Source organism: Nomascus leucogenys, chromosome 3, assembly GCF_006542625.1.
Source record: "Nomascus leucogenys isolate Asia chromosome 3, Asia_NLE_v1, whole genome shotgun sequence".
NCBI lineage: Eukaryota > Metazoa > Chordata > Mammalia > Primates > Hylobatidae > Nomascus > Nomascus leucogenys.
Genome location: NC_044383.1, coordinates 39,204,036 through 39,226,009, shown reverse-complemented (window position 1 = coordinate 39,226,009; position 21,974 = coordinate 39,204,036). Strand labels below are relative to the sequence as shown.

Genomic DNA, 21,974 nt, shown 5'->3' with positions numbered 1-21,974 from the left:
GAGTCTCGCTCTGTCGCCCAGGCTGGAGTGCAGTGGCGCAATCTCGGCTCACTGCAAGCTCCGCCTCCCGGGTTCACGCCATTCTCCTGCCTCAGCCTCTCCGAGTAGCTGGGACTACAGGCGCCCGCCACCACGCCCGGCTAATTTTTTGTATTTTAGTAGAGACGGGGTTTCACCGTGGTCTCGATCTCCTGACCTCGTGATCCGCCCGCCTCGGCCTCCCAAAGTGCTGGGATTACAAGCGTGAGCCACCGTGCCCGGCCACCATTTATATCTTTTAAAAAATAATTTATTATTACTTACACCAGACTCAATGAGAATATGAAGAACTACTAACAGATCATCAAAAAATTCCACATTTATAAGGTGAGCAAACCTGGAATCAAACAAAACTTAATTAATCAATGAACTAAAAGCAGAAATAAAGCTGGTAGAAATTAAATTAAAACTGTATTTTTAATATTCTGTATTTCGAAATGTTAGCTATGAAAGAGATGGCAATTATTGATACTTTTCGTTAATTCAGATTGGCCTCTTCAACAATTCATACATCATTGAACACTAAACTCAGTAGAAATATATAAGGCACTGAACAAACCAAAAATATTTCAAAAATCCTTCTGCACTGAGAAAGAAATTACTAGAAGCAAACAACTTCCTGAGGAAAGTTTACTAGGTATCCAGCAGGATCGGCTTCTAAGAAAACAGGTGGTGGGAAGAGAGATGAGGAAAGATTCTGCTACTTACAAGAATATGGACCTTATGACAGCTTTAAGGATAAAATGGAAAGAATACTGGACCCCAGTATCTAGTTCAGGCTCTGCTCTTAATTACCTGCATGATCCTAGGTAACTCACTTCACTGTCCTGGGCCTCTATTTGTAGAAATAACTGAGACCACTCAATAGGGTTAAAGAAGAATCATATGAGCTGCTAAATTTGAGAGTTACTCCACATACTATATTAGACACTGAAGTAGGTTAAAGTCAGGTCATCTCTTCAATATTAGTGAGGAGTCTTTGATCTATGTAAATCTTAGAAGAATAAAAGACCTTATGAGTGACATATTCCATGCGTATTGGTACAACTTTTTGGAGAAGCAATTTGGCAACTATTTATCAAAATTTAAAATGAGCATACCTTCTCATCTGGCAATACATGCACACACATGCATGAAGATACACACACACACACACACACACACTCACACGTGCACAAGTATTCCCAGTGCAAATAGGCGACTGACCAAATAAAGTACAATATATCTATAAAATAGAGCATTATAAACTTTTTTAAAAATTAAGTGATATATATGTGATAAGGGAGAGGTACCAAAAGTAACTGTTTACAAAACCAAAAAAAAAAGCAAGTTACAGGACACTAAACATAGCATGATTCCATTTGCATGAAAGATGGCAGGCAGGCCGGGTGGATGGCTCATGCCTGTAATCCCAGCACTTTGGGAGGCCGAGGCAGATGGATCACCTGAGGTCAGGAGTTCGAGACCAGCCTGGCCAACATGAGGAAACCCCATCTTTACTAAAAATACAGAAATTAGCCAGGTGTGATGGCACATGCCTGTAGTCTCAGCTACTCGAGAGGCTGAGACAGGTGACTGCTTGAACCTGGGATGTGGAGGTTGTAGTCAGCTCAGATTACGTCACTGCAATCCAGCCTGAGCAACAGTGCAAGACACTGTCTCCAAAAAAAAAAAAAAAGATGGCAGATGGCACGCAGACAGACTACATACATATATAGGAGGGGGAGCTTGCAATTTTAAATTGTATATTCTTTTGCATTATTTAAATTTTTTAAATGAACATATTTTTTAAACTTTTTTAAATAAAGGAATTAGTCATTAAAAAACAAATAGCTGGGTCGAACATGGTGGCTCACGCCTGTAATCCTAGCACTTTGTGAGGCCAAGGCTGGAGGATGACTCACTCAGGAGTTCAAGATCAGCCTGGGCAATATGGTGAGAGCTTGACTCTATTTAAAAACAAAAATAAAAACAGCAAGTCCTACACAATGTAGGAATAATCCCTTCTCTGACCAGCCTCTCTTTGAAGATTTTCAACCACAAGGACCATATCACCATATAAGGAAATGCATACCATTGCCAAATAGCTCCAGTTATTAGAAAGCAATTTCTTATGATAAACAAAACTTGCCTTTTCTATATCTTCTAGCCATCAGTCCTATTTCCAACTCTATTCCTAAAGCTGTACTGCCCAACAATGGTAGCCACTAGCCACATGTGGCTATTAGGCACTTAAAATGTAGCTAGTCCAAATTAAGACACAAGCGTAAAATATAAGTGTTCAAAAATATGTTATGAAAAAACACCAAACACCTCATTAATGTTTAATACTGTGTTAAAATACTTTAGATAAATCAAATCCAGTAAAATATATAAAAATTAATTTCACCTGTTTCTTTTTACCTTTTTAATGTGGCTAACAGAAAATTTTAAATTATATATGTAAGTTCACATTATATTTTTACCGAATAACAATGTTCTATAGGATACCACCTCAAAAAATTGTGGAACGCTATCATGACAACCGCAACGCTTACTCTAGCTCACATCCTGACAAGGCCATTAGTGTTGAGTGAATACACAAAAAGATCTATCTTAGCAGAAACAGATTACACAGAACTACAGAAATGATGTACAGCTGGGTTAAAATAGACTTAAGAGTCATCTGCATGATCCACTCAAACTATGACGATGGGCAATTGACTACACAGTGCAGAAAGAGTCAAGAACTGAGAGATTTAACCTTAGGAACACTTAGAATTTAGCAGGCAGAAAGAAGGAGTTGGTAAAGGAGATTTTGAAAATAAAAGGTTTAAGATAAGAAAATCAAAAAAGCCCACTGTTATGAATAGCTTCAAGGAAAGGCTGGTAACAAACAGAAAAGGAATGAGAACTGAGGATAATGGGCCATCATTAGGGAACTCTCGAAAATTCTTTGGTCTTTCCTATTTAGAAAGAATCTAAAAGATTTCAACCTACACAACCCTTACTTGGCAAGACCTTCTAGAACTGCTGGCAGGAGAGGTGACCTCTGGGCCTTCTTCAATATTCTGAAGTAGGTTACAAACACAATATTCAGAGTCTCTGTGTGCTGACAGAGGAGAGAGACAAAATGACTTTAGGATAACCTGGTATGCTTTCTCCTGAGTGAGCATAACTATGACTTCAACAGGTTAACTTCTCTTTCCCTACCCATCCCTCCCCACAATGCAACCTTCAAAATTTTTAACAAAACAGAATGAAGATATACACCCTGTGATTGCATAAAACTAGCACTGATCACATCATAGTTTCCCACACATCACAAAAGTCACACATCTAAGCCTCATGAAAGAAACCAAAATTACACAGCTACAAGCTGAAACAATAAATTTCTAGTTTAAACACTTAACGCATTTTAAAAGCATAACAGAATACGAAATTGCCTACCAGTTTAAGTTTTTTCTCAGTACTCTCTGAAGCTTCTGCCTCTCGAAGCTCTCGCTCTAGTTTCTCTTCTGCTTTCTTCCACTGAAAATAGATTGAAAAACAAAAATCTAACAGCATATACCAGAGTGAAAAAAGCAGAGGCAGAATACGTAAATGTCATAAAACATATACAGTAATACCACATATTGTCTATGAATGCAAATATAAACAAAGTAGAGAAACATGGATGGGAAGTATATACAAATCAAATTAAAGATGGTGTCTCCCGGGAGGAAGGCAGAAGAATGAGATTGGAGAGAGAAAAGAAATTCCTACTCTCTCACCTATGGTTTTTTTTCCAGGAAAAAAACTAAAGTAAATCTATTAATATTTGCTCATTCTGAATAGCAGATATCTGGGATATGCTATCATTTTCTATTATTAAAGTTTTTCAAAAAAGAAAAAAAAAAAAGGAAAGAACATGTTGAGCCCAAAAATAATGGCTAGGGTTAAATCACCTATAACTTGGAAGCCAGTCACCAACAATACTTCCCCAACACATTTACATACAATGCATAAAACCGGACACTATAAAGAAATTCAATAAAATATCATTTTTCTTCTACTTCCTAATGCTGTAAGAGCAGTAAATGATAATTTCTAAGCTACCTGAGGCACGGGGAACTGAGAAATTGTTTCCTTCTCTCATGAGAAGTTGTTAAAGAGCTGCCATGTTCTTATTAGTCTTTGTTTCCCCACCTCATCTATAAACATGCTCTTCTTAACAGAGCTATCCAACCTGCATTAGAATAGTATGATATAAACAGTTAAAATATGTATCTTCTTTTGTTCACAATTATTAAGTCTATTTTGATACTTCCATGTTTTCAAAATTAGACCCATTCAAAGATGAATATCCCCAGAGATTACTCTTGTTTTTACAAGCAACTTGATCACTCTAATAAACTGCTTAGAAATGTTCTGAGATGTGATGATAACAATAATAGTGATGATGGTGGTGGTACTAAAACTAAGGTTTATAAAACCTGCCAAGTGTTTTATATGCATCATCTCATTTAAACTGCACGATTACCCTGCAAGGTCGGTACTATTATTAGCCCCATTTATCAAAAAAATAAATAAATAAATAAATGAAGTTTCCAAAGTTTCAGTAAATAAACAAGGAGCTGAAATTTCAACCCAAGTTTAAAATACAAACCAATAAAGAAACAAGATTCAATTAACAGAAACTCACTTTGCTGCCAACTTCACGTGAATGCATCTTTTCTGTTAAGAAAGGAATCTGTGTATCACAACTCTAAACTGATCTAAAAAGCCAAAGGATAAAAGCCAGCATGGCAAAAATATCTTTTCATCTATTGCTCTTCTTGCCAATCATTATCAGTTACAACTGATTTAAGAAAACATTTTTTGGCAGTAACAGGAAAAGATAAAATTCTCTAAATGATGTATTTCAAAACTTTTATATTTAACTATGATTTTTACGTGTGCCTGTAAGTTTAATCTAAGATCAAATAAACAGAAAAGTTAAATGAAACAAAAGGGGAAATAAGTCAAACCTTTCTCTGCATTCTTGATAGAGATTTTCTCTTTTCTTTGAAAGTCATAAATTTTTTTGGTTTATTAATGTCTTCTGTATCTTTTTTCACTTCTACTTCCTTGATTCTTAGGCATAAAAATGTTTTTAACATCTAATATTGGAAAAAAAACACAAATATACAGCTTAATATTTATATTGCCCTCAAAAACTTTACATAGAAAAGCATTTAACAGTGTTACTTCCCTTGTTCATGCAAAAAACCTTCAAACATCTTTTATAACATTTTACACCAACTTCTTTTATCTGTATGCTATATTCAATAACTTGTGTCTATGGAAGGACAGGAGCATACATACAAAAAGGACACTAGCAAATACTAACTAAACATACAAAACTTTCTTTGCAGTTTAATGAGTATGAGGAAGAGAGAACACATGCCAACAGGATGACAAAGAGAAAACAGGCCAGAAAAAGGTTTGGATCAGTACGGGAGAAGATACACAAATTGCTGGGCCCTATCCCCAGAGTTTCTGATTCAGTAGGTCTGAGTTGAGCCCCAGAATTTGCATTCTAATTCCCAGCTGATGCTGGTCTGGGGACAAAAATAAAAATTATTGCTTTATGCCATTCAAAAATTCAGAAACTAATTTGGAAACTGGTGTTTTGTGTGATACAGCAAACTTCTCATACTGAAACACTAAGAACAAAAGGGGTTTAAAATGCTACACTTTCTCTGGATGAAATCACCCTACCGACCTCCCGCAGGCACAGCAGCATTCCTGGAAAAAACCTTGAGAACTACAGATTTGTATTATTTTGATGTTCCAATATGCACATTTGGAAGAAAGCGGAGTATTTGGGATTACAGGGCTAAAAGCACAGAATGAAACGAGGAATAACTAAAGGCATAAAGAGTGAACCTGAAGTCATTCTAGGTATCAGAAAGACCAACTCTGAATATTTTGTAGGTACTGTATGTGCTCAAAATATCACCTACCAATGAAAAATAACTCCAAATCAAAAGATGTAGTTTTTATTCTAGCATCACGAAAGTTAAAGAGTTTTCCTATGGCTGAGTTTCATGTTCAAGCCTTATCTGATTGCTCTACAATTCTGAGTAAAGATGCTAAATATGTTCTGTTACTTTCTTTTTTTTTTTTTTTTTTTTTTTTTTTTTTGAGACGGAGTCTCGCTCTGTTGCCCAGGCTGGAGTGCAGTGACGCAGTCTCGGCTCACTGCAAGCTCTGCCTCCTGGGTTCATGCCATCCTCCTGCCTCAGCCTCTCCGAGTAGCTGGGACTACAGGCGCCCGCCACCACGCCCGGCTAATTGTTTTGTATTTTTAGTAGAGACGGGGTTTCACCGTGGTCTCGATCTCCTGACCTCGTGATCCGCCCACCTCGGCCTCCCAAAGTGCTGGGATTACAAGTGTGAGCCACCGCGCCTGGCCTGTTCTGTTACTTTCATTTAATGTTTATAATTTTAGCAATTCAACTGAAATCAGATTTAAGAAAATAAAAAGGGATCTGATGCCAAAGGAAAACTGTGAAATCCAGAAATAAAATGGTAGAACAGCTTAACACCCAAAACTGTATTACTAAAAACAAATTAAAATATCTAAGACCTCAGTGAAGAAAACTATAAAATTTTACTTAAGAACATAAAAGAAGTCTTAAATAAATGGCAAGATATGATATTCTTGAATAGAAAAAATCAATTGTGTAAATATTTTAATTCATCCAAACTAATCAATACATTGAATCAATTCTAATCAGATTCTCTGTGTGGACTGTTTTGAGTGAAGGAAGTGAAAAACGGATTCTAAATTGCCTGGAGTAATATACTGAAATAAATAAGAATATTGTGGAGAAAAAAGAATAGTCATGTCTTTAATCAATTATACCCTTTCTGATTAGTATTATTGTACCAGATACCCAAATGTACTATAGATATAACACAATAATTAAGCAGCATTTTATATCAGCAGAAAAAAATGGTGATGAAATAACTGGCTGTCAAATTATTTAAAATATATACATAATATAAATATTTAATATACATTAAACTATATAAAAATATATATTCATTATATGTATTAAACACAGATATTAAATCTGTACTCATACCACACATACGAAAATGTCAAATGGTTTAAATATTTAAATATAAAAATTAAAATTAAAAATCTCGGAAAGACTCCATAAATTGGGATTGAGGAGACTATGTGCATAACAAAAAATATAGCTTCATATATAAGGCTCAATACAGAATTAAAAGGCAAAGTAAAAAAGAGAAAAATCTGCAACCTATGTAACAAAGAGTTAATATTCTTATTATGTAATGCAAGCTCCACAAACAGATAGTTTCGTTTCTTTTGTTACTATTTTATTCCCAGGACCTAAAAAAAGTGCCTGGCACATAGCAGATATTTATTAAAATGAATATGTACTAAAAACTCATCACAAGTCATTAAGATAATTACTTTAAGAGAAAAATTGACAAATAAGAAGCAGGTAAAAAAAGTTTATATATATATATATAAACTTTTCACCTACCCGACTAACAAAGATTAAATAGTAACATTCTGAGCAGGTAGGAGGGAACTGACACTCATATTCCTAGCAGGAACACAGTGATTAAATGTTTTTGAACAACAATTTGAGTTTGTAAATGTGATTACTGTTGGATCCAGCGTCTACATTTTATAAATTTAATTCACAGAATATTGACACAATATGAAAAAATAATATGGCAAAAATGTTCTCAACACTGACTGTGGCAGCAAAAATCTAGAAAAAATTCAGCTGTTCAACAATTAGGGCACACAATGGAATACTCTGGTAGGCATTAGAAAGAATGGGATAACCTTATACGTAAGTTCACAATATAACCCTATTTTTTATTTTAAAATATAAGCAAGTATATATGACTATATCTGCAAAGAAAAACATCTAGAAGGATAAATATCAAACCGTTAATACTATCAAACATTTCAGGAGTTAACATCTTAAACACTTAAGGAGCTTGAATACTTTTTACTTCATACGCTTATAAGGAATAAATTCCTCATAACAACTGAAAATCAACTTTGTAATTTAAAAACAAAATGCAAAGTAAAAAAAGAAAGGCTCACCTCTGGCCTAACTTCGTAATTTCTGCCCTTCACAAAACCAGAAATCACTTTAATTACACCAAGAGAAGCTTGGCCTAATTTATCTTGCTTGAAGAGTTTCTTCACAGCTTCACAACACATTTCAGATATCTGAAAAATAAAATGTCACACTTAACCAGCGTTTCCCAACCTTAGCACTAACAGAATTGTTTGTTGTAGGGGGCTGTCCTAGGATGTTTAAAAGCCTCCGTGGACTTTCTCCACTAGATGCCAGTAGTTAAGACTCTATCGCCACCACAGTCATCACAGTCAAAAATGTATGCAGACATTGCCTAATGGGGGACAAATTTGCTTCCTGTTGTGAACCACTGCACTAAACTTATGTTCAAATAATTTTCTTCAGAGAGACAGTGTTTAATAAATTGACATTATTTTACCAATAAATAACTTTGGAAGAATTTTGTAGGGGGAAAAAATATCACATGGTGTATAATTTTCTTTTTTTATTCATTTATTTATTTTTTTTGAGACAGTCTCGCTCTATCGCCCAGGCTGGAGTGCAGTGGCACAATCTCAGCTCACTGCAAGCTCTGCCTCCCGAGTTCACACCATTCTCCTGTCTCAGTCTCCCGAGTAGCTGGGACTACAGGCGCCCGCCACCACGCCTTGCTAATTTTTTGTATTTTTAGTAGAGACGGGGTTTCACCATGTTAGCCGGGGTGGTCTCGATCTCCTGACCTCGTGATCCGCCTGCCTCAGCCTCCCAAAGTGCTGGGATTACAGGTGTGAGCCACCATGCCTGGCCCAAACGGTGTATAATTTTCTAAGGAGGATAGCAATAACCATTTACAGCAACTCACCGATTTTGACATGTCATTCATGAGAGGGACAATCAATACGATGATGTTGTTGTGAAAGTTAAAATGAGGTAGTGCCACCAACAGCTCACACAAGCTCTTCACAGCGACTTCTGCCAGTCCTTTGTATGCCTTTAAGGAAACTACATTACTTTTCTTCAGCTTCCTCTGCTTCCAATCTAATCAAAAGATAACTGTAGTTACTGTACTCATTGGTCAAAAGTTAAACTAATTGGCTTTCTTTTACAATCAATGTACATTTTAACACACATACACACACACACACATTCCCACACCCCTTAAAAAAAGACTTCATATGCTGGGCGCAGTGGCTCACACCTGTAATCCCAGTGCTTTGGGAGGCCGAGGCGGGCAGATCACAAGGTCAGGAGATCGAGACCATCTTGACTAACATGGTGAAACCCCATCTCTACTAAAGTCCAAAAAAAATTAGCCAGGCATGGTGGGTGGCACACGCCTATAGTCCTAGCTATTCAGGAGGCTGAGGCAGGGGAATCACTTGAACCTGGGGGGCAGAGGTTGCAGTGAGCTGAGATTGCACCACTGCACCCCAGCCTGGCAACAGAGCAAGACATCGTCTCAAAAAAAATAAAAAAAATTAAAAAAGACTTCATAATGGCTCGATCTGCTTAGGAAAGGTCCAATATGGAGACTACTAATTGCCACATATAGGAGGCAACTGAACATTTGAAATGCAGCTAGTCCAAATTAAGATATACTCTAAGTATAAAATACAAACCAGATTTGAACTTAGTACTAAAAAAAACTGAGAATGTAAGACACTAATTTTTAAAATTGATTATGTGTTGAAATGATAATCTGAATATATATAATGTACTATTAAAATTAATTTCATTGCTTTTTAGTGTGTCTGCATTTTTTTTAAGTGACATATGTGGCTCATGTTACAGCTCTATCAGACAGAGATGGTTGCACAAAGATCCCAGGAGCTTTCCAAACAGTTCAGAAATTCAAAAACAAAAGAAAAACTCCCAGGCCCTCTCATTGGAAGAACAAACGCTAATAGGGTGCCAGCTGGAACACCAGAACATAGAAACAATATCCATACTACCCACCTCCATCCCACTATACTCCACTACCTTTATGCCCTTATTAGGCCAACAGGATTCAGCGGTCCTATTCCAGCTGCTAGCAATGCGTGATCTTAGTAAATAAGCTGGATAAATGAGCCAATTAGGCCAAATGAAAGCACCTGGCCTAGGCAACAACTATCTTCCCTATTCCTACCCCTATTTTTTCTGTCCTTCCTTTTCTGAAGAAAAAGATTTTAAGAGTTTATCATCCCAAATAATTGACTCATAAATCCATTTTCAAGGCATGCAAATATCCATTTCTAGTTATCCTTCTGTTTATTTATTCATTTCTTTTGAGACAGGGTCTCACTCTATCGCCCAGACTGCAGTGCAGTGGCATAATCATAGCTCACTGCAGGCTCAAACTTCTGGACTCAAGTGATCCTCTCAGCTCAGATCTCCAGTAGCTGGGGCTCTATAGGCATGGGCCATCATGCCTAATTTTTTTTTTTTTTTTTTTTTTTTTTTTTTAGAGACAGGAGTCTCACTACATTCCCCAGGCTGGTCTCAAACTCCTGGCTTGGAGCAATCCTCCTGCCTCAGCCTCCAAAAGCACTGGGGTTACATGTGTGACCCACCACGCCTGGCCTCTAGTTATCCTTCTTCCCTGACTACCATGCCTCCAAATAAAAAAACAGCAGAATAAATCCCAACTGTCCATAACAATGTATTTTGTTAAATGCATTGTAGTCAACAAAAATACAACTACTTACTAAAAACTGCAGCAATAATACTAATAATTGATAAAATATAGTGTATAGTACATGCTAGGCACTGTTTTAAGCACCTCATATCTACAAACTCAGTTACTTCTTACAATAATCCTGAAAGGTAAGTACTATAATTATTTCCATTTTTTAGACAGGAAAACAGACACAGAAAGACTATGTAATCTTCCCATCACATAGGTAGTAAGTGGTGGAGCCAGGATTTGACCCCTGGAAGTCTGACTCTAGATTCTGTTCCTGACCATACCTGCCTCTCACTACACAACACAGAACACTGTACAGAATTCACCTTCATGATCAAGGCTAAGTATGTTACATACTTTTAAGATATGTTTAATATACCTTTAACCATTTGCTCCAGATTTTCCAAATAAAACTTGTATTGGCTAACCAGGCCTTCTTCAAATTCTCTTAACTTCTGGGTTTCTTTTCGGGTCTGAAAAGACCAAAAAGGTCAATCATTTTTTAAAATCAGAATATTAAAACCCCAAAATTAGTATAAAATATGGGTGTCTAGTATACACCCAGTACTATTTAAAAAAACAAAAAACAAAAAACGCGACAGTCGTTTAGGCCGGGTGCCGTGGCTCATGCCTATAATCTCAGCACTTTGTGAGGCAGAGGCGGGTAGATCACCTGCAGTCAGGAGTTTGAGACCAGCCTGGCCAACGTGGGGAAACCCCGTCTCTACTAAAAACACAAAAATTAGCTGGGCCTGGTGGCGCATGCCTGTGGTCCCAGCTACTCAGGGGGCTGAGGCAGGAGAATCGCTTGAACCAGAAGGCAGAGCTTGCAGTGAGCCAAGATCATGCCATTACACTCTAGTCTGGGCAACAGAGTAAAACTCTGCCTCAAAAAAAAAAAAGTCTCTCTCTCCAAAATGTTTAGTTATTTTAGATAGTAATTATATCTAGTAATCTAGCATTACCTTAGTAGATTTTTCTGCTTCTGTGAGGGGCCGGATTTTATATGAAGGAGTAATATCTTTAAATAACTCCATCAGAGAAACAATTACCAGCTTTCGAACAGTAACAGCCACATCAGGATCTTGTTCCATCAACATAGAACGTAATTCTTTCAATTTTTTAATCTGTTAAAGAAATAGCTTATAAAGCTGGAGAAATCATGACAAACAATTTTGAACAAAAGACAACAACCCCACATCCGGCAAAGTAAGCAGAATTCACAAAATGACTCCAAGTCTAGTCATGCCACACCAAACTCCAGACACTGCTCACTTTACCAAGGGATAAGTCACTGAAGTTATAAGGTAATTGTATTAGTCCATTCTTGTGTTGCTAGAAAGAAATGCCTGAGGCTGGGTAATTTATAAAGAAAAGAGGTTTATTTTGGCTTATAGTTCTGCAGGCTGTAGAGGAAGCTCGGTGCCAGCATCTACTCCTGGTGAGGCCTCAGGAAACTTACGATCAAGGCAGAAGGCAAAGGGGGAGCCAGCATGTCACAGGAAAGATAGGGGAGGTGCTAAGCTCTTTTAAACAACCAGCTCTCACATGAACTACCAGAGTGAGAAGTCACTTGTTACCACAAGGATGGCACCAAGCCATTCATGAAGGATCCACCCCTGTGATCTAAACACCTCCCACCAGGCCCACTTCCAACATCAGAGGTCACATTTCAACATAAGATTTGGAGGGGACACACATCCAAACTATATCAGTAATCATATTTTTGTCATATAGTTAGAAAAATATGATCTTAAAAAGTTTACATTTATTATTTAGCTATTTTGGGAAATTCTTTTTTGCTGGATTTTCCTAAAGTACGTGTGTCCTATTTTTCTAAAAACACTTTTCAAAATATACTAAAATGTTATATACATTAACCAAATATATTAATCATACACATGAATTAATCGGGAATTACATGTAGTATAGCCACATTAACTTGAGCTTCAAAGATAATTCTATGATGGTTTCAACTGCCTTGATAAACTACTATTGTCTGTGAGCACAGGTTCCTGAGTAGAAGATCTGGGTTCCAATCCAGTGGCTGTTAAAATCTGGAACAAATCACTTGGGTTTTTTAAGTCTCAATTTTCCAGCTGTAAAATTAGATCAATCTCTTATGCCTATGGTTTTGTAATGATTGAGAGAATACAAATAAGAAATATTCCAAATCTCTCTTCCCTAATTCGGCTCTAGATCTTCCCCTCACTTCATTAGAAAAGGACAAGTACTACTCTAAAGCATTCCCACATGAAATTTGCTTCTATAAATGTAAATAAGCTATTTTATCATTTGATAAACAAATACTTGTTATAATAGTATGCTGGGGACACCAGCATAACAATAATAATAGTATCATTTTATATGACTTCACGTATATTTCATCATATAGTCCTCACCACAAAGTTTTGAAAAAGACACTGTCCTTTTTTAGAGATGAAAGAGTCTTGGATAAATAACTCACCCAAAGTCTCACAGATAGTACTTATCAGGGCCAAGAGTAAACCTCAGATTTCTCTAGTTCATGTGTTATAACCATCACTAACTCACCACTATACACATGGCACAATAACACTTTGACTTTGGCTCTAGTTCACTTAAAATATTTTTAACTTACAAATATTCCTGAACTAATTCCATACACTTCCCTGTAGCGTGCTCCTTTTTAAAAACTCCACAGGTAAGTCAAGCAAATTTGCATGCAGGTTCCTCCTCCCTAATACAATTTTATAAACTTAAACATTTTTAGAATTATAACATGTCCAGTGTTTTCATATATGAAGATGAGGAGAATAAGATTCAGAGAGTTTAAGTAACTTTTCTAGGATTACAAAAGAAATTAAGTTCAGACATAGCATTAAGCTAAGATTCTGTCTACTCTTACTCTAACCCAGCTACTATGTTTAGTTAATGCTTTTCCTTTTAGTGCATGCTTATAGGTAACAAGGGAATCTTAACAATTCGGCATTTACACCATACCTAATATAAAGAGCCTAAAGAAATTAATACTACCTACATTACTTTCTGGATCTGATAATATGGCAGATGCCAAGGCTGCAATATGCATCTTCTTCTCCTGTAATTTCTTCTTTCTCTCAATCAAATGTTCTTCTATGGTCAGCTCTCGAATAGGATCTTCAATCATCTCTACAACAGATTAGATGTTCCCTTACATATTCCTCTGCTTACAAGTATCCAAGAATCTTAATAAAATATTTTTACAGTAATAATAATAATGACAGCTAAGAATTTTGTATTTATTACTACACATCATTTCCTCAACAATAATACAGGTACTATGATTAGACCCATTTTATAGATAAGAAAACTGAAGCAAAGGAAGAGAAAATAACTTGGCTAAGCTCATAAACCAAAGAGAAATAGGATTCAAACTCAGGCAGTCTGATTCTAGAGCTCTTTTTTTTTTTTTTTTTTTTGGGACAGGGTCTCACTTGGTCACCTAGGCTGGAGTACAGTGGCACTATCACAGCTTACTGCAGCCTCCACCTCCCAGGCTCAATTGATCCTCCCACCTCAGCCTCCCCAGTAGCTGAGACCATAGGTGTGAGCCACAATACCCAGCTAATTTTTGTATTTTTTGTAGAGACAGGGATTCACCATGTGGCCCAGACTGGTCTGGAACTCCTGGGCTCAAGTGATCCTCCCACCTCAGCATCCCAAAGTGCTTTGATTATAGGCATGAGCCAGTGTAACCAGCCTAGAGCTCATATTCTTAGCTTCTATGCTAATAAGCCCAAAATAATTCATATTAATTAACGAATAGGATAATCCTATTTAGTTTTAAGTACAGAATATTCTCCTTTGTTTTTAATACTATATATTACTTTACACAAACTAATACTTCATAGTTTTGGGCTACAGAAAAACATGTCCACCTTAGGAAATTCATAGGGAACTAGATTTAATCAACACTAGCATAATCTGTAATGGTTTTATGATGGGTGACTGAAAACAGTTAAACAGTTGACCTGTAATTCATTTTTGCTATTAATGAGGTCTGCTAAGCGAAAGTAAAATTTAACTAGATTGTTCTGTCACAAATTCCAAACTAATATAATTTCAAACAATAAAATGCATTATTTCAGTTCAACTTTGATTAAATGGTCCTAGGTAATAGAAACTGACATGCAATAATTATATGAAACATATACAAGTATAATTGCGCTAAAAACAAACCAAAATGACTTCATACTACAGAATCGCTTTTGTAATTTAAAGCTAAAAAGTTAACAGTTATTTGCAAGTAGGTCTTTCTCTTAACATTAAAAGGAATTCAGAACAGTAATAATTAACAAGATACACTTCTTGTATGCCTAGATATTACAAATACGATTGTGTAAATTTTTCCATATTCGAAAAAATAATCTATTAATAATTCCACAAGGTGAAGCTTTCAAATGTGGAAAAATGTTCAAAGTGACCTTGAAATGAGCAGTACTCCAAAATGTACCTTCCAGATTTTATCTAAAATTAACTCACATTTACTATTATGCAAAAAAATTAATTCTCAATTAACAATTTAGTAACTATACAGACATATTACCTTCCTCAAGTTCCCTCTCTTCTTCTTGATCCTCTTCATCTTTGTTACTATCAGTAACTATATGGAAAACATGTGTATTAAAACTGTGACATATACTTAAGTGGTAAAACTGTAAAGAAATGCTAGGAGGTGATTACGATAAAACTCAGCATAGCAGTTACTTTTATGGGAAGAGCGCAATTAGTGATTGAGGTGAGCACAAGGGAGGACTCTGGAAGCTAGCAGTAGTTTTTTTTCTTGTCTAGATAGTAGTTTTATAGGTATGCGTTTTGTTATAAACCATGTAACTTCACATCTTTGATATCTGAACTTTTCTGTTTTATTTCACATACAAAAGAAGATACATTAAAAAAGAAAGCTAACCAAGAACAGTTAATATGCTCTAATTTTAGAAACAACAAAATTTAGTGAAAAGAAAATCACCTGAACATTGTAGCTTCAGTTGTCCTCACAGTACAAATTGGTACCTGAGATAATCTATAATTCTGGCCCAAATCATCAAACTTGCTATAAGACTAATTGAGTATTTTGTAGATATTGGTAAAATTAAATTTTGAGTGAAAAAAACACGTGATATCAGTAAGGGGGTAAAAGTTCAACTAATATTACCAGCTTATTAGATTCACCTGGCTTCTCCCTAGTCTGTGGGATTATACCACTTTTATCTTTGATAGGAAGTAAATGAATCAGTTCCTTCTCTGGTGCAGTTTGCAGAGTTCTTGGTATTTTTTCATATTTATCTATAATGCGTTCATGCTTCCGTTTCTTCGCATGAACAGGCTCACTGCAGGGGAAAAAAAGATCAAATTTCAGTCTTAATAGATCTAAAAAGTTATTTAGAGACCTATCATTTCAAAAGTACAGAAAAATAAACCACCAGCCAACTTTCAATAGGTATATGGATATTAGCACTTAGGCCAGTGTCTGGCACATAGCAGGCACTCAAACAGTAAATGAATAAATGAAATGGGTAAACAACCTACCACACAAACTCAAACTTTGGCTACATCCAGTTTTCCCTCTAGATGCAAAATAAAGGTGAAAGTTACAGCAGATTCTTTTTGAAGAACAGTTCATAAAACCAAGTGTGACTCTTACTTTCCCAAAATCTTTAGAGTATAGCATAGACTTTGGAGTTTAAAAGGTCCAAGTTTAAATTCCAGATACTTGTGACTGCAGGGAACCATCAGTTTCCTCTCTGGAAATGGGAATAAGACTTACCAGCAGGGTAATGAGGATTAAGTGAGATCATAGCCATAAAGAACTCAGAACTGTTCGGCCAATACCTCAAAGTGAGAACAGCATTCTTCCCCCATTCACTCTACTTCACTATTCAGACTCAAAAGAAAGATGCACATTAAATGAAATCACCTTGTCTTATACATGAACCTCCTTTATTTAGGAAATAAGCTAAATGTTTATTCTTTGTAAACACTGTGCTCAAAGGTGAACACCTTGAACCACCTAAGTGAAATTCAGAACCAAGTTTTTAACACTAAATGGATATGAATGATTATAACCCAAATGAAGTATTACCTAGAAGAAAGATCTCTTGTTAGAAAAGATGCTCTTTGTCCTAAATCCTTCATTAACTGTAAGTCATCTTCATCCATCATATCTAAAGGAAGGGCTTCTTCTTCCTCTTCTTCCCTCTCAATCCTTTTACCTGTACCACACACAAAGAAAAATTAGAAACAAGTATCAGTGATGTAGAACTCTCTGCATTTTGGGTTTAAACAGGAAAAGCTTACACTTTCTAAAGCAATCCTCCCACTCCAGCCTCCCAAAATGCTGGGATTACAGGGGTGGGCCATGGCTCCCAGCTGAGCCCAGTGTTTCTAAATGGAAGAACTACTGATAGGCTAGGCAAACAATTCTCTGTCGTACTGGGGTGTTCTGAGTCTGGAAAAATGCTAGCATCTCTGACTCCTGCAATCCAAATGCCAATAGCATTCCCAGGTTATTGTAAAAACCAAAAACTAAATGTCTCCACACACTCTGAAATGCCTTTCAGGACGTTTGAGAACCAAAGACTTAGCCCCTCAGCTCCTTCTCATCTCTAATTACTCTAATGGCCTCTCTAATGGCCACATTCCAAACCCTGGTGCTCACCCCTCTCTCTGACCACAAGCTTTTATCCTTCCAGCTCCCATTCAGTTACTTCCACAGCATTTCTTCCTTAACCAACTATGTAACCTTTCAATCCACTGACCACTCCACTTTCTATCTACCAGTGCGTTCTGTCTTCACTCCCTCATTTAGACTGCAAGATTATCACTTCAACCACGCTCTTGCCAATATCCTCAACTATTTTTCTTTCAACACTTCAGGCACTCACATCTAACAAAATCCCAACTACAGATCATTCCAACTTCTCTTTCTGCTCACTGTCTGCATCTTGCTCTCTTTCTCCTTTTTTTATTTAAAAAAAAAAAAGCCAACTAAGTGCCAGGCACTGTTTGAAGTGCTGAGGATTCAACTATAAATAAAACAATCTTAGCATCTTTCCTAGCAGAACTTACAATTCTTCCTGACCCATTAAAACTCGTAAATCTTGGCTGGGCGTGGTGGCTCACACCTGTAATCTTAGCACTTTGGGAGGCCGAGACAGGTGGATTGCTTGAGGTGAGGAGTTCAAAACCAGCCTGGCCAACGTGGTGAAACCCCGTCTTTACTAAAAATACAAAAAATTAGTCAGGCGTGGTGGCACATGCCTGTAATCCTAGCTACTTGGGAAGCTGAGGCAGGAGAATCACTTGAACCCAGTAGGCAGACATTGCAATGAGCAGAGCAGTGATCATGCCACTGAACTCCAGCCTGGGCAACAAGTGTGAAATTCCGTCTCAAAAAAAAAAAAAACCTAGTAAATCTTGCTATATAAATGTACACACTGCACAGAATGGCACTCCTATCTACTTCAAATGAGCCTTCCAAATTTAATAATCCCATTAAAAAATGGGCAAAAGATATGAATAGACATTTCTCAAAAGAAGACATACAAATGGCAAACAGGTATATGAAAAGGTGCTCGACAACACTGATCATCAGGGAAATGTAAATCAAAATTACAATGAGATACCATCTCATCCTAGTTAAAAAGGCTTTTATACAAAAGACAGGCAGTAACAATGCTGGCAAGGATGTAGAGAAAAGGGAACTCTCATACACTGTCGGTGGAAATGTAAATTAGCACAACCACTATGGAGAAAAGTTTGGAAGTTCCTCAAAAAACTAACACTAAAAATGGAACTACTATATAATCCAGCAATCCCACCCACTGCTAGGCATGAATCCAAAAAAAAAAAATCAGTATACCGAACAGATATCTGCACTCCCATGTTCATTCAGCACTATCCACAAGAGCCAAGATTTGGAAACAACTTAAGTGTTCATAAACAGATGAATGGATAAAGAAAATATGGGGCCGGGCACAGTGGCTCACACCTGTAATCCCAGCACTTTGGGAGGCCAAAGCGGGCGGATCATGAGGTCAGGAGATCGAGACCATCCTGGCCAACATGGTGAAACCGCGGCTCTACTAAAAATACAAAAATCAGCCAGACGTGGTGGTGTGCGCCTGTAATCCTAGCTACTCGGGAGGCTAAGGCAGGAGAATCACTTGAACTGGGGAGTCAGAGGTTGCAGTGAGCCAGGATCGCGCCACTGCACTCCAACCTGGCAACAGAGAGAGACTCCGTCTCAAAAAAATAATAATTTTAAAAAAAAAGAAAATATGGTACATATACACAATGTAGTATTATTCAGCCACAAAAAAGAATGAGATCCTGTGTGCAACAACATGGATGAAACCAAAGGCCATTATGCTAAGTTAAATAAGCTAGGCACAGAAAGACAAATTTCACATGTTCTCACTTATTTGTGGTGGCTAAAAATTAAAACAACTGAACTCATGAAGAGAGTAGAATGATGGTTACCACTGGCTGGGAAAGGCAGTTGGAGGAGATAGGAGTAGGGATGGTTAATGGGTACAAAAATACACTTAGATAGAAAAAGATCTAGTATTTGATAGGATGACTACAGTCAACAATAATTTATTGTATGTTTTAAAATAACTAAAAAAGTATAACTGGATTGTTTGTAACACAAAGATAAATGCTTGAGGTGATGGATACCACATTTACTCTGATGTGATTATGCATTGTATGCCTGTATCAAAGTACCTCATGTATTCCATAAATATGTACACCTACTATGTACCCACAACATTAGAAAAAAAAAAACTTTAGCTGGGTGCAGTGGCTCACCCTTACAATCCCAGCACTTTTGGAGGCTGAAGCAGGAGGATCGCCTGAGCCCAGGAGGTCAAGGCTGTAGTGGGCTATTTTTGCACACCGCACTCCAGCCTGGGTGACAGAACAAGACCCTATCTATTTAAAAAAATAATAATAATAATTTAAAAATGGACCTGAGAAGACTGAACAGTTGTCTAATAATCTGATATAGTCAAATAAGAATACCCTAAAAGTATCAGTAAAGTTGTAGAACTAGCCTGACTCAAAATAGTCATATTCCTTACATGTTTTGAGTACTTAAGAGTTTTTTAGATAGTTTTACAAAATAACCATGACAATTACAACTCAATTTCACCCCAAGTTTCCACATGAAAAGAAAGCCAGAAGTTTAGAAGTGTACCTTGGCAATACTGTGAAGAGTGAACCAGAGACAAGCAATGTTCTTACCTTACCTAACTGCTGGTGAATGGGAAAGTGGCAGCACTGGCACACTGCCCAACATTTATGTACCTGAGTACTTTCAGTTTGTTTTCCCAAGTACTGCATCTTCAGATCTGCTTTCCAGACAAACTAAAAGCAGAAGCTTGAATGAATACTGTATTGAAATGTTTTCTCATACTGACTGTGATAAAGCATATATGCTTTATAGCAGTCCTATAGGACTACTATCCTTACCCACTCTAGGAAGATCTGAGAACAAGAAAAGCGATTACTAGAAAGCAAAGTTATTTCCATAAAGAACACTTCAGAATAAATCAATGGAAACCAGAGCACATGATGTTTTCACAATTACCTGGTCGCTTTTCCTTTGGGTTCTCCAATGGAAAGGGTTTCTTAGACACAGCATCTTTCACAGCTTGCCTTAGTTTCCTCTGTTCTTTTCGGTACTTCTTGAGAGAGCTTTGCTGTTTAAACTGCTTATTTTTTAGCTTGTTTTCAAGTTTGACTTTACTAGTTTTTATTAACTTGCGAAAGCTTGGGATCTGTTTTTTATTTCTTCTCTAGAAAATAACAGAAAGAATACTGCATACCCAGAAACTTATTTTTAAAATCAGGTTAAAGAGAACTGATTACAAATTTCATCAGACCAATTCCACAATTTCAATGTCCCACAGCCATGGACTTGCATATGAGAGCTAAAACCAAACGATGGCTTTAATCCTACAGAAGAACGCTACAGCATCAGTTATTCAACCCTAATCCACAGCAATTCAAAGAGTTCTACGATCCCCAAACAGGTTAAGAACCACTGATCTAGTAGTGGTAAGAGGCTATTCAAGGCTAGTTTAACACCTGGAGTTTAACACGTTCAAAACAAAATGCTGGCTGTCTTTAATAAAACTTACATTTATCTACGATTTTATCATTTACAAAGTGCTCCAACAAATCACCTCCAACAGCCTAGTTGAGTACTGACTGCTGTTATCCTTACATTACTGATGAAGCTGCCAAAAGACCCATAAACTAAGGAGGGCAAAACTGAATTCGGATCTTTGGATTCCACTTCTCTTGCTGGTGACTCCTCATTCAGAAATCCCAAAGTTAGTCCTGAACCTCAGGACTACCTCTTATTTTCTGTGAGAACCAGGGCAAATCACTTGCTTTTCTATCTCTTTACCCTTTATGGGTACCGTGACTCACAACATAAACTCGCTGAGGGTAGGACTCTGCTTCTCATTTGTGAAAAACGAGTTCGAAAGACGGTCTTGAAAAATTCCTTCAAAGTCTCAAATCCCACGGATGCTAAACTCCGTGCCTGTCTCTTCGTGATACCCTGAAGTCGTGCGCGCACGCAGTGGGTAACCAAGGATGAGCTCGGTGTAAGGACTGGAAAGCCCCCAGTCTAAACAACCGCCCCCTAGACAAGGGTGAAAACCTGCCTAAAAGCTAACTCAGGCAGTGACTCTATCACCCGGAGGGGCCCTAGGCCGCGGGGACCAGGCTTCTGAGAACACTTACCGCCTTCATCCTTAGGCCTTAAAGGAATGCCGGCCAGACAAGTTCACCAGAAGCAGGGTTAATATAAAAATCCCGGCGAATAACACACGTGCCGAAGCCCCTACACTACCACAGCCGGAAGCTGCCTTCAGTCCCTCCCAATCCTCCGCCGCCGGAAGTGAGGGCGGGACTTCCGTAAACAGGTTCGGCTCGCGCCCTCTCGCGGTGACTGTCTCCCGGCCCTGGGCCGGTTGCGCCCCGGCGTGCGCGCGCGGACTGGCACGAGCGAAGCCCCGAGGGGCGTCGGTGCCAAAAGCGGGAAGCCGGGCGGGAGGGGCGCATTTTGCAAGGTTATCTGAGTATGATTCTTTGACTCTCGCCCTATTTATTTTTTAAAACCTTGGGAAAATCGGGCTCCTCCTCTCAGAATGAGA

The 21,974-nt window shown here is 37.5% G+C and overlaps 1 protein-coding gene across 1 annotated transcript in view; it reads right to left on the bottom strand.

Moving 5' to 3' along the window:
• The window catches only part of NOC3L (NOC3 like DNA replication regulator), a 30,139-nt gene extending 8,431 nt beyond the window's left edge, over window positions 1-21,708 (bottom strand). Inside the window, exons 1-14 of the mRNA XM_030809245.1 lie at window positions 21,562-21,708; window positions 20,396-20,603; window positions 16,886-17,015; window positions 15,976-16,133; window positions 15,350-15,406; window positions 13,802-13,932; window positions 11,748-11,909; window positions 11,162-11,255; window positions 8,980-9,155; window positions 8,141-8,269; window positions 5,028-5,159; window positions 3,469-3,549; window positions 3,030-3,130; window positions 304-376 (exon numbers count right to left, since the gene is read on the bottom strand). Of these exons, the coding sequence (XP_030665105.1) occupies window positions 304-376; window positions 3,030-3,130; window positions 3,469-3,549; window positions 5,028-5,159; window positions 8,141-8,269; window positions 8,980-9,155; window positions 11,162-11,255; window positions 11,748-11,909; window positions 13,802-13,932; window positions 15,350-15,406; window positions 15,976-16,133; window positions 16,886-17,015; window positions 20,396-20,603; window positions 21,562-21,570 (1,641 nt within the window). The 5' untranslated portion in view covers window positions 21,571-21,708. The remainder of the gene's footprint in view (window positions 1-303; window positions 377-3,029; window positions 3,131-3,468; window positions 3,550-5,027; window positions 5,160-8,140; window positions 8,270-8,979; window positions 9,156-11,161; window positions 11,256-11,747; window positions 11,910-13,801; window positions 13,933-15,349; window positions 15,407-15,975; window positions 16,134-16,885; window positions 17,016-20,395; window positions 20,604-21,561) is intronic.
• Window positions 21,709-21,974: the final 266 nt, after the last annotated feature.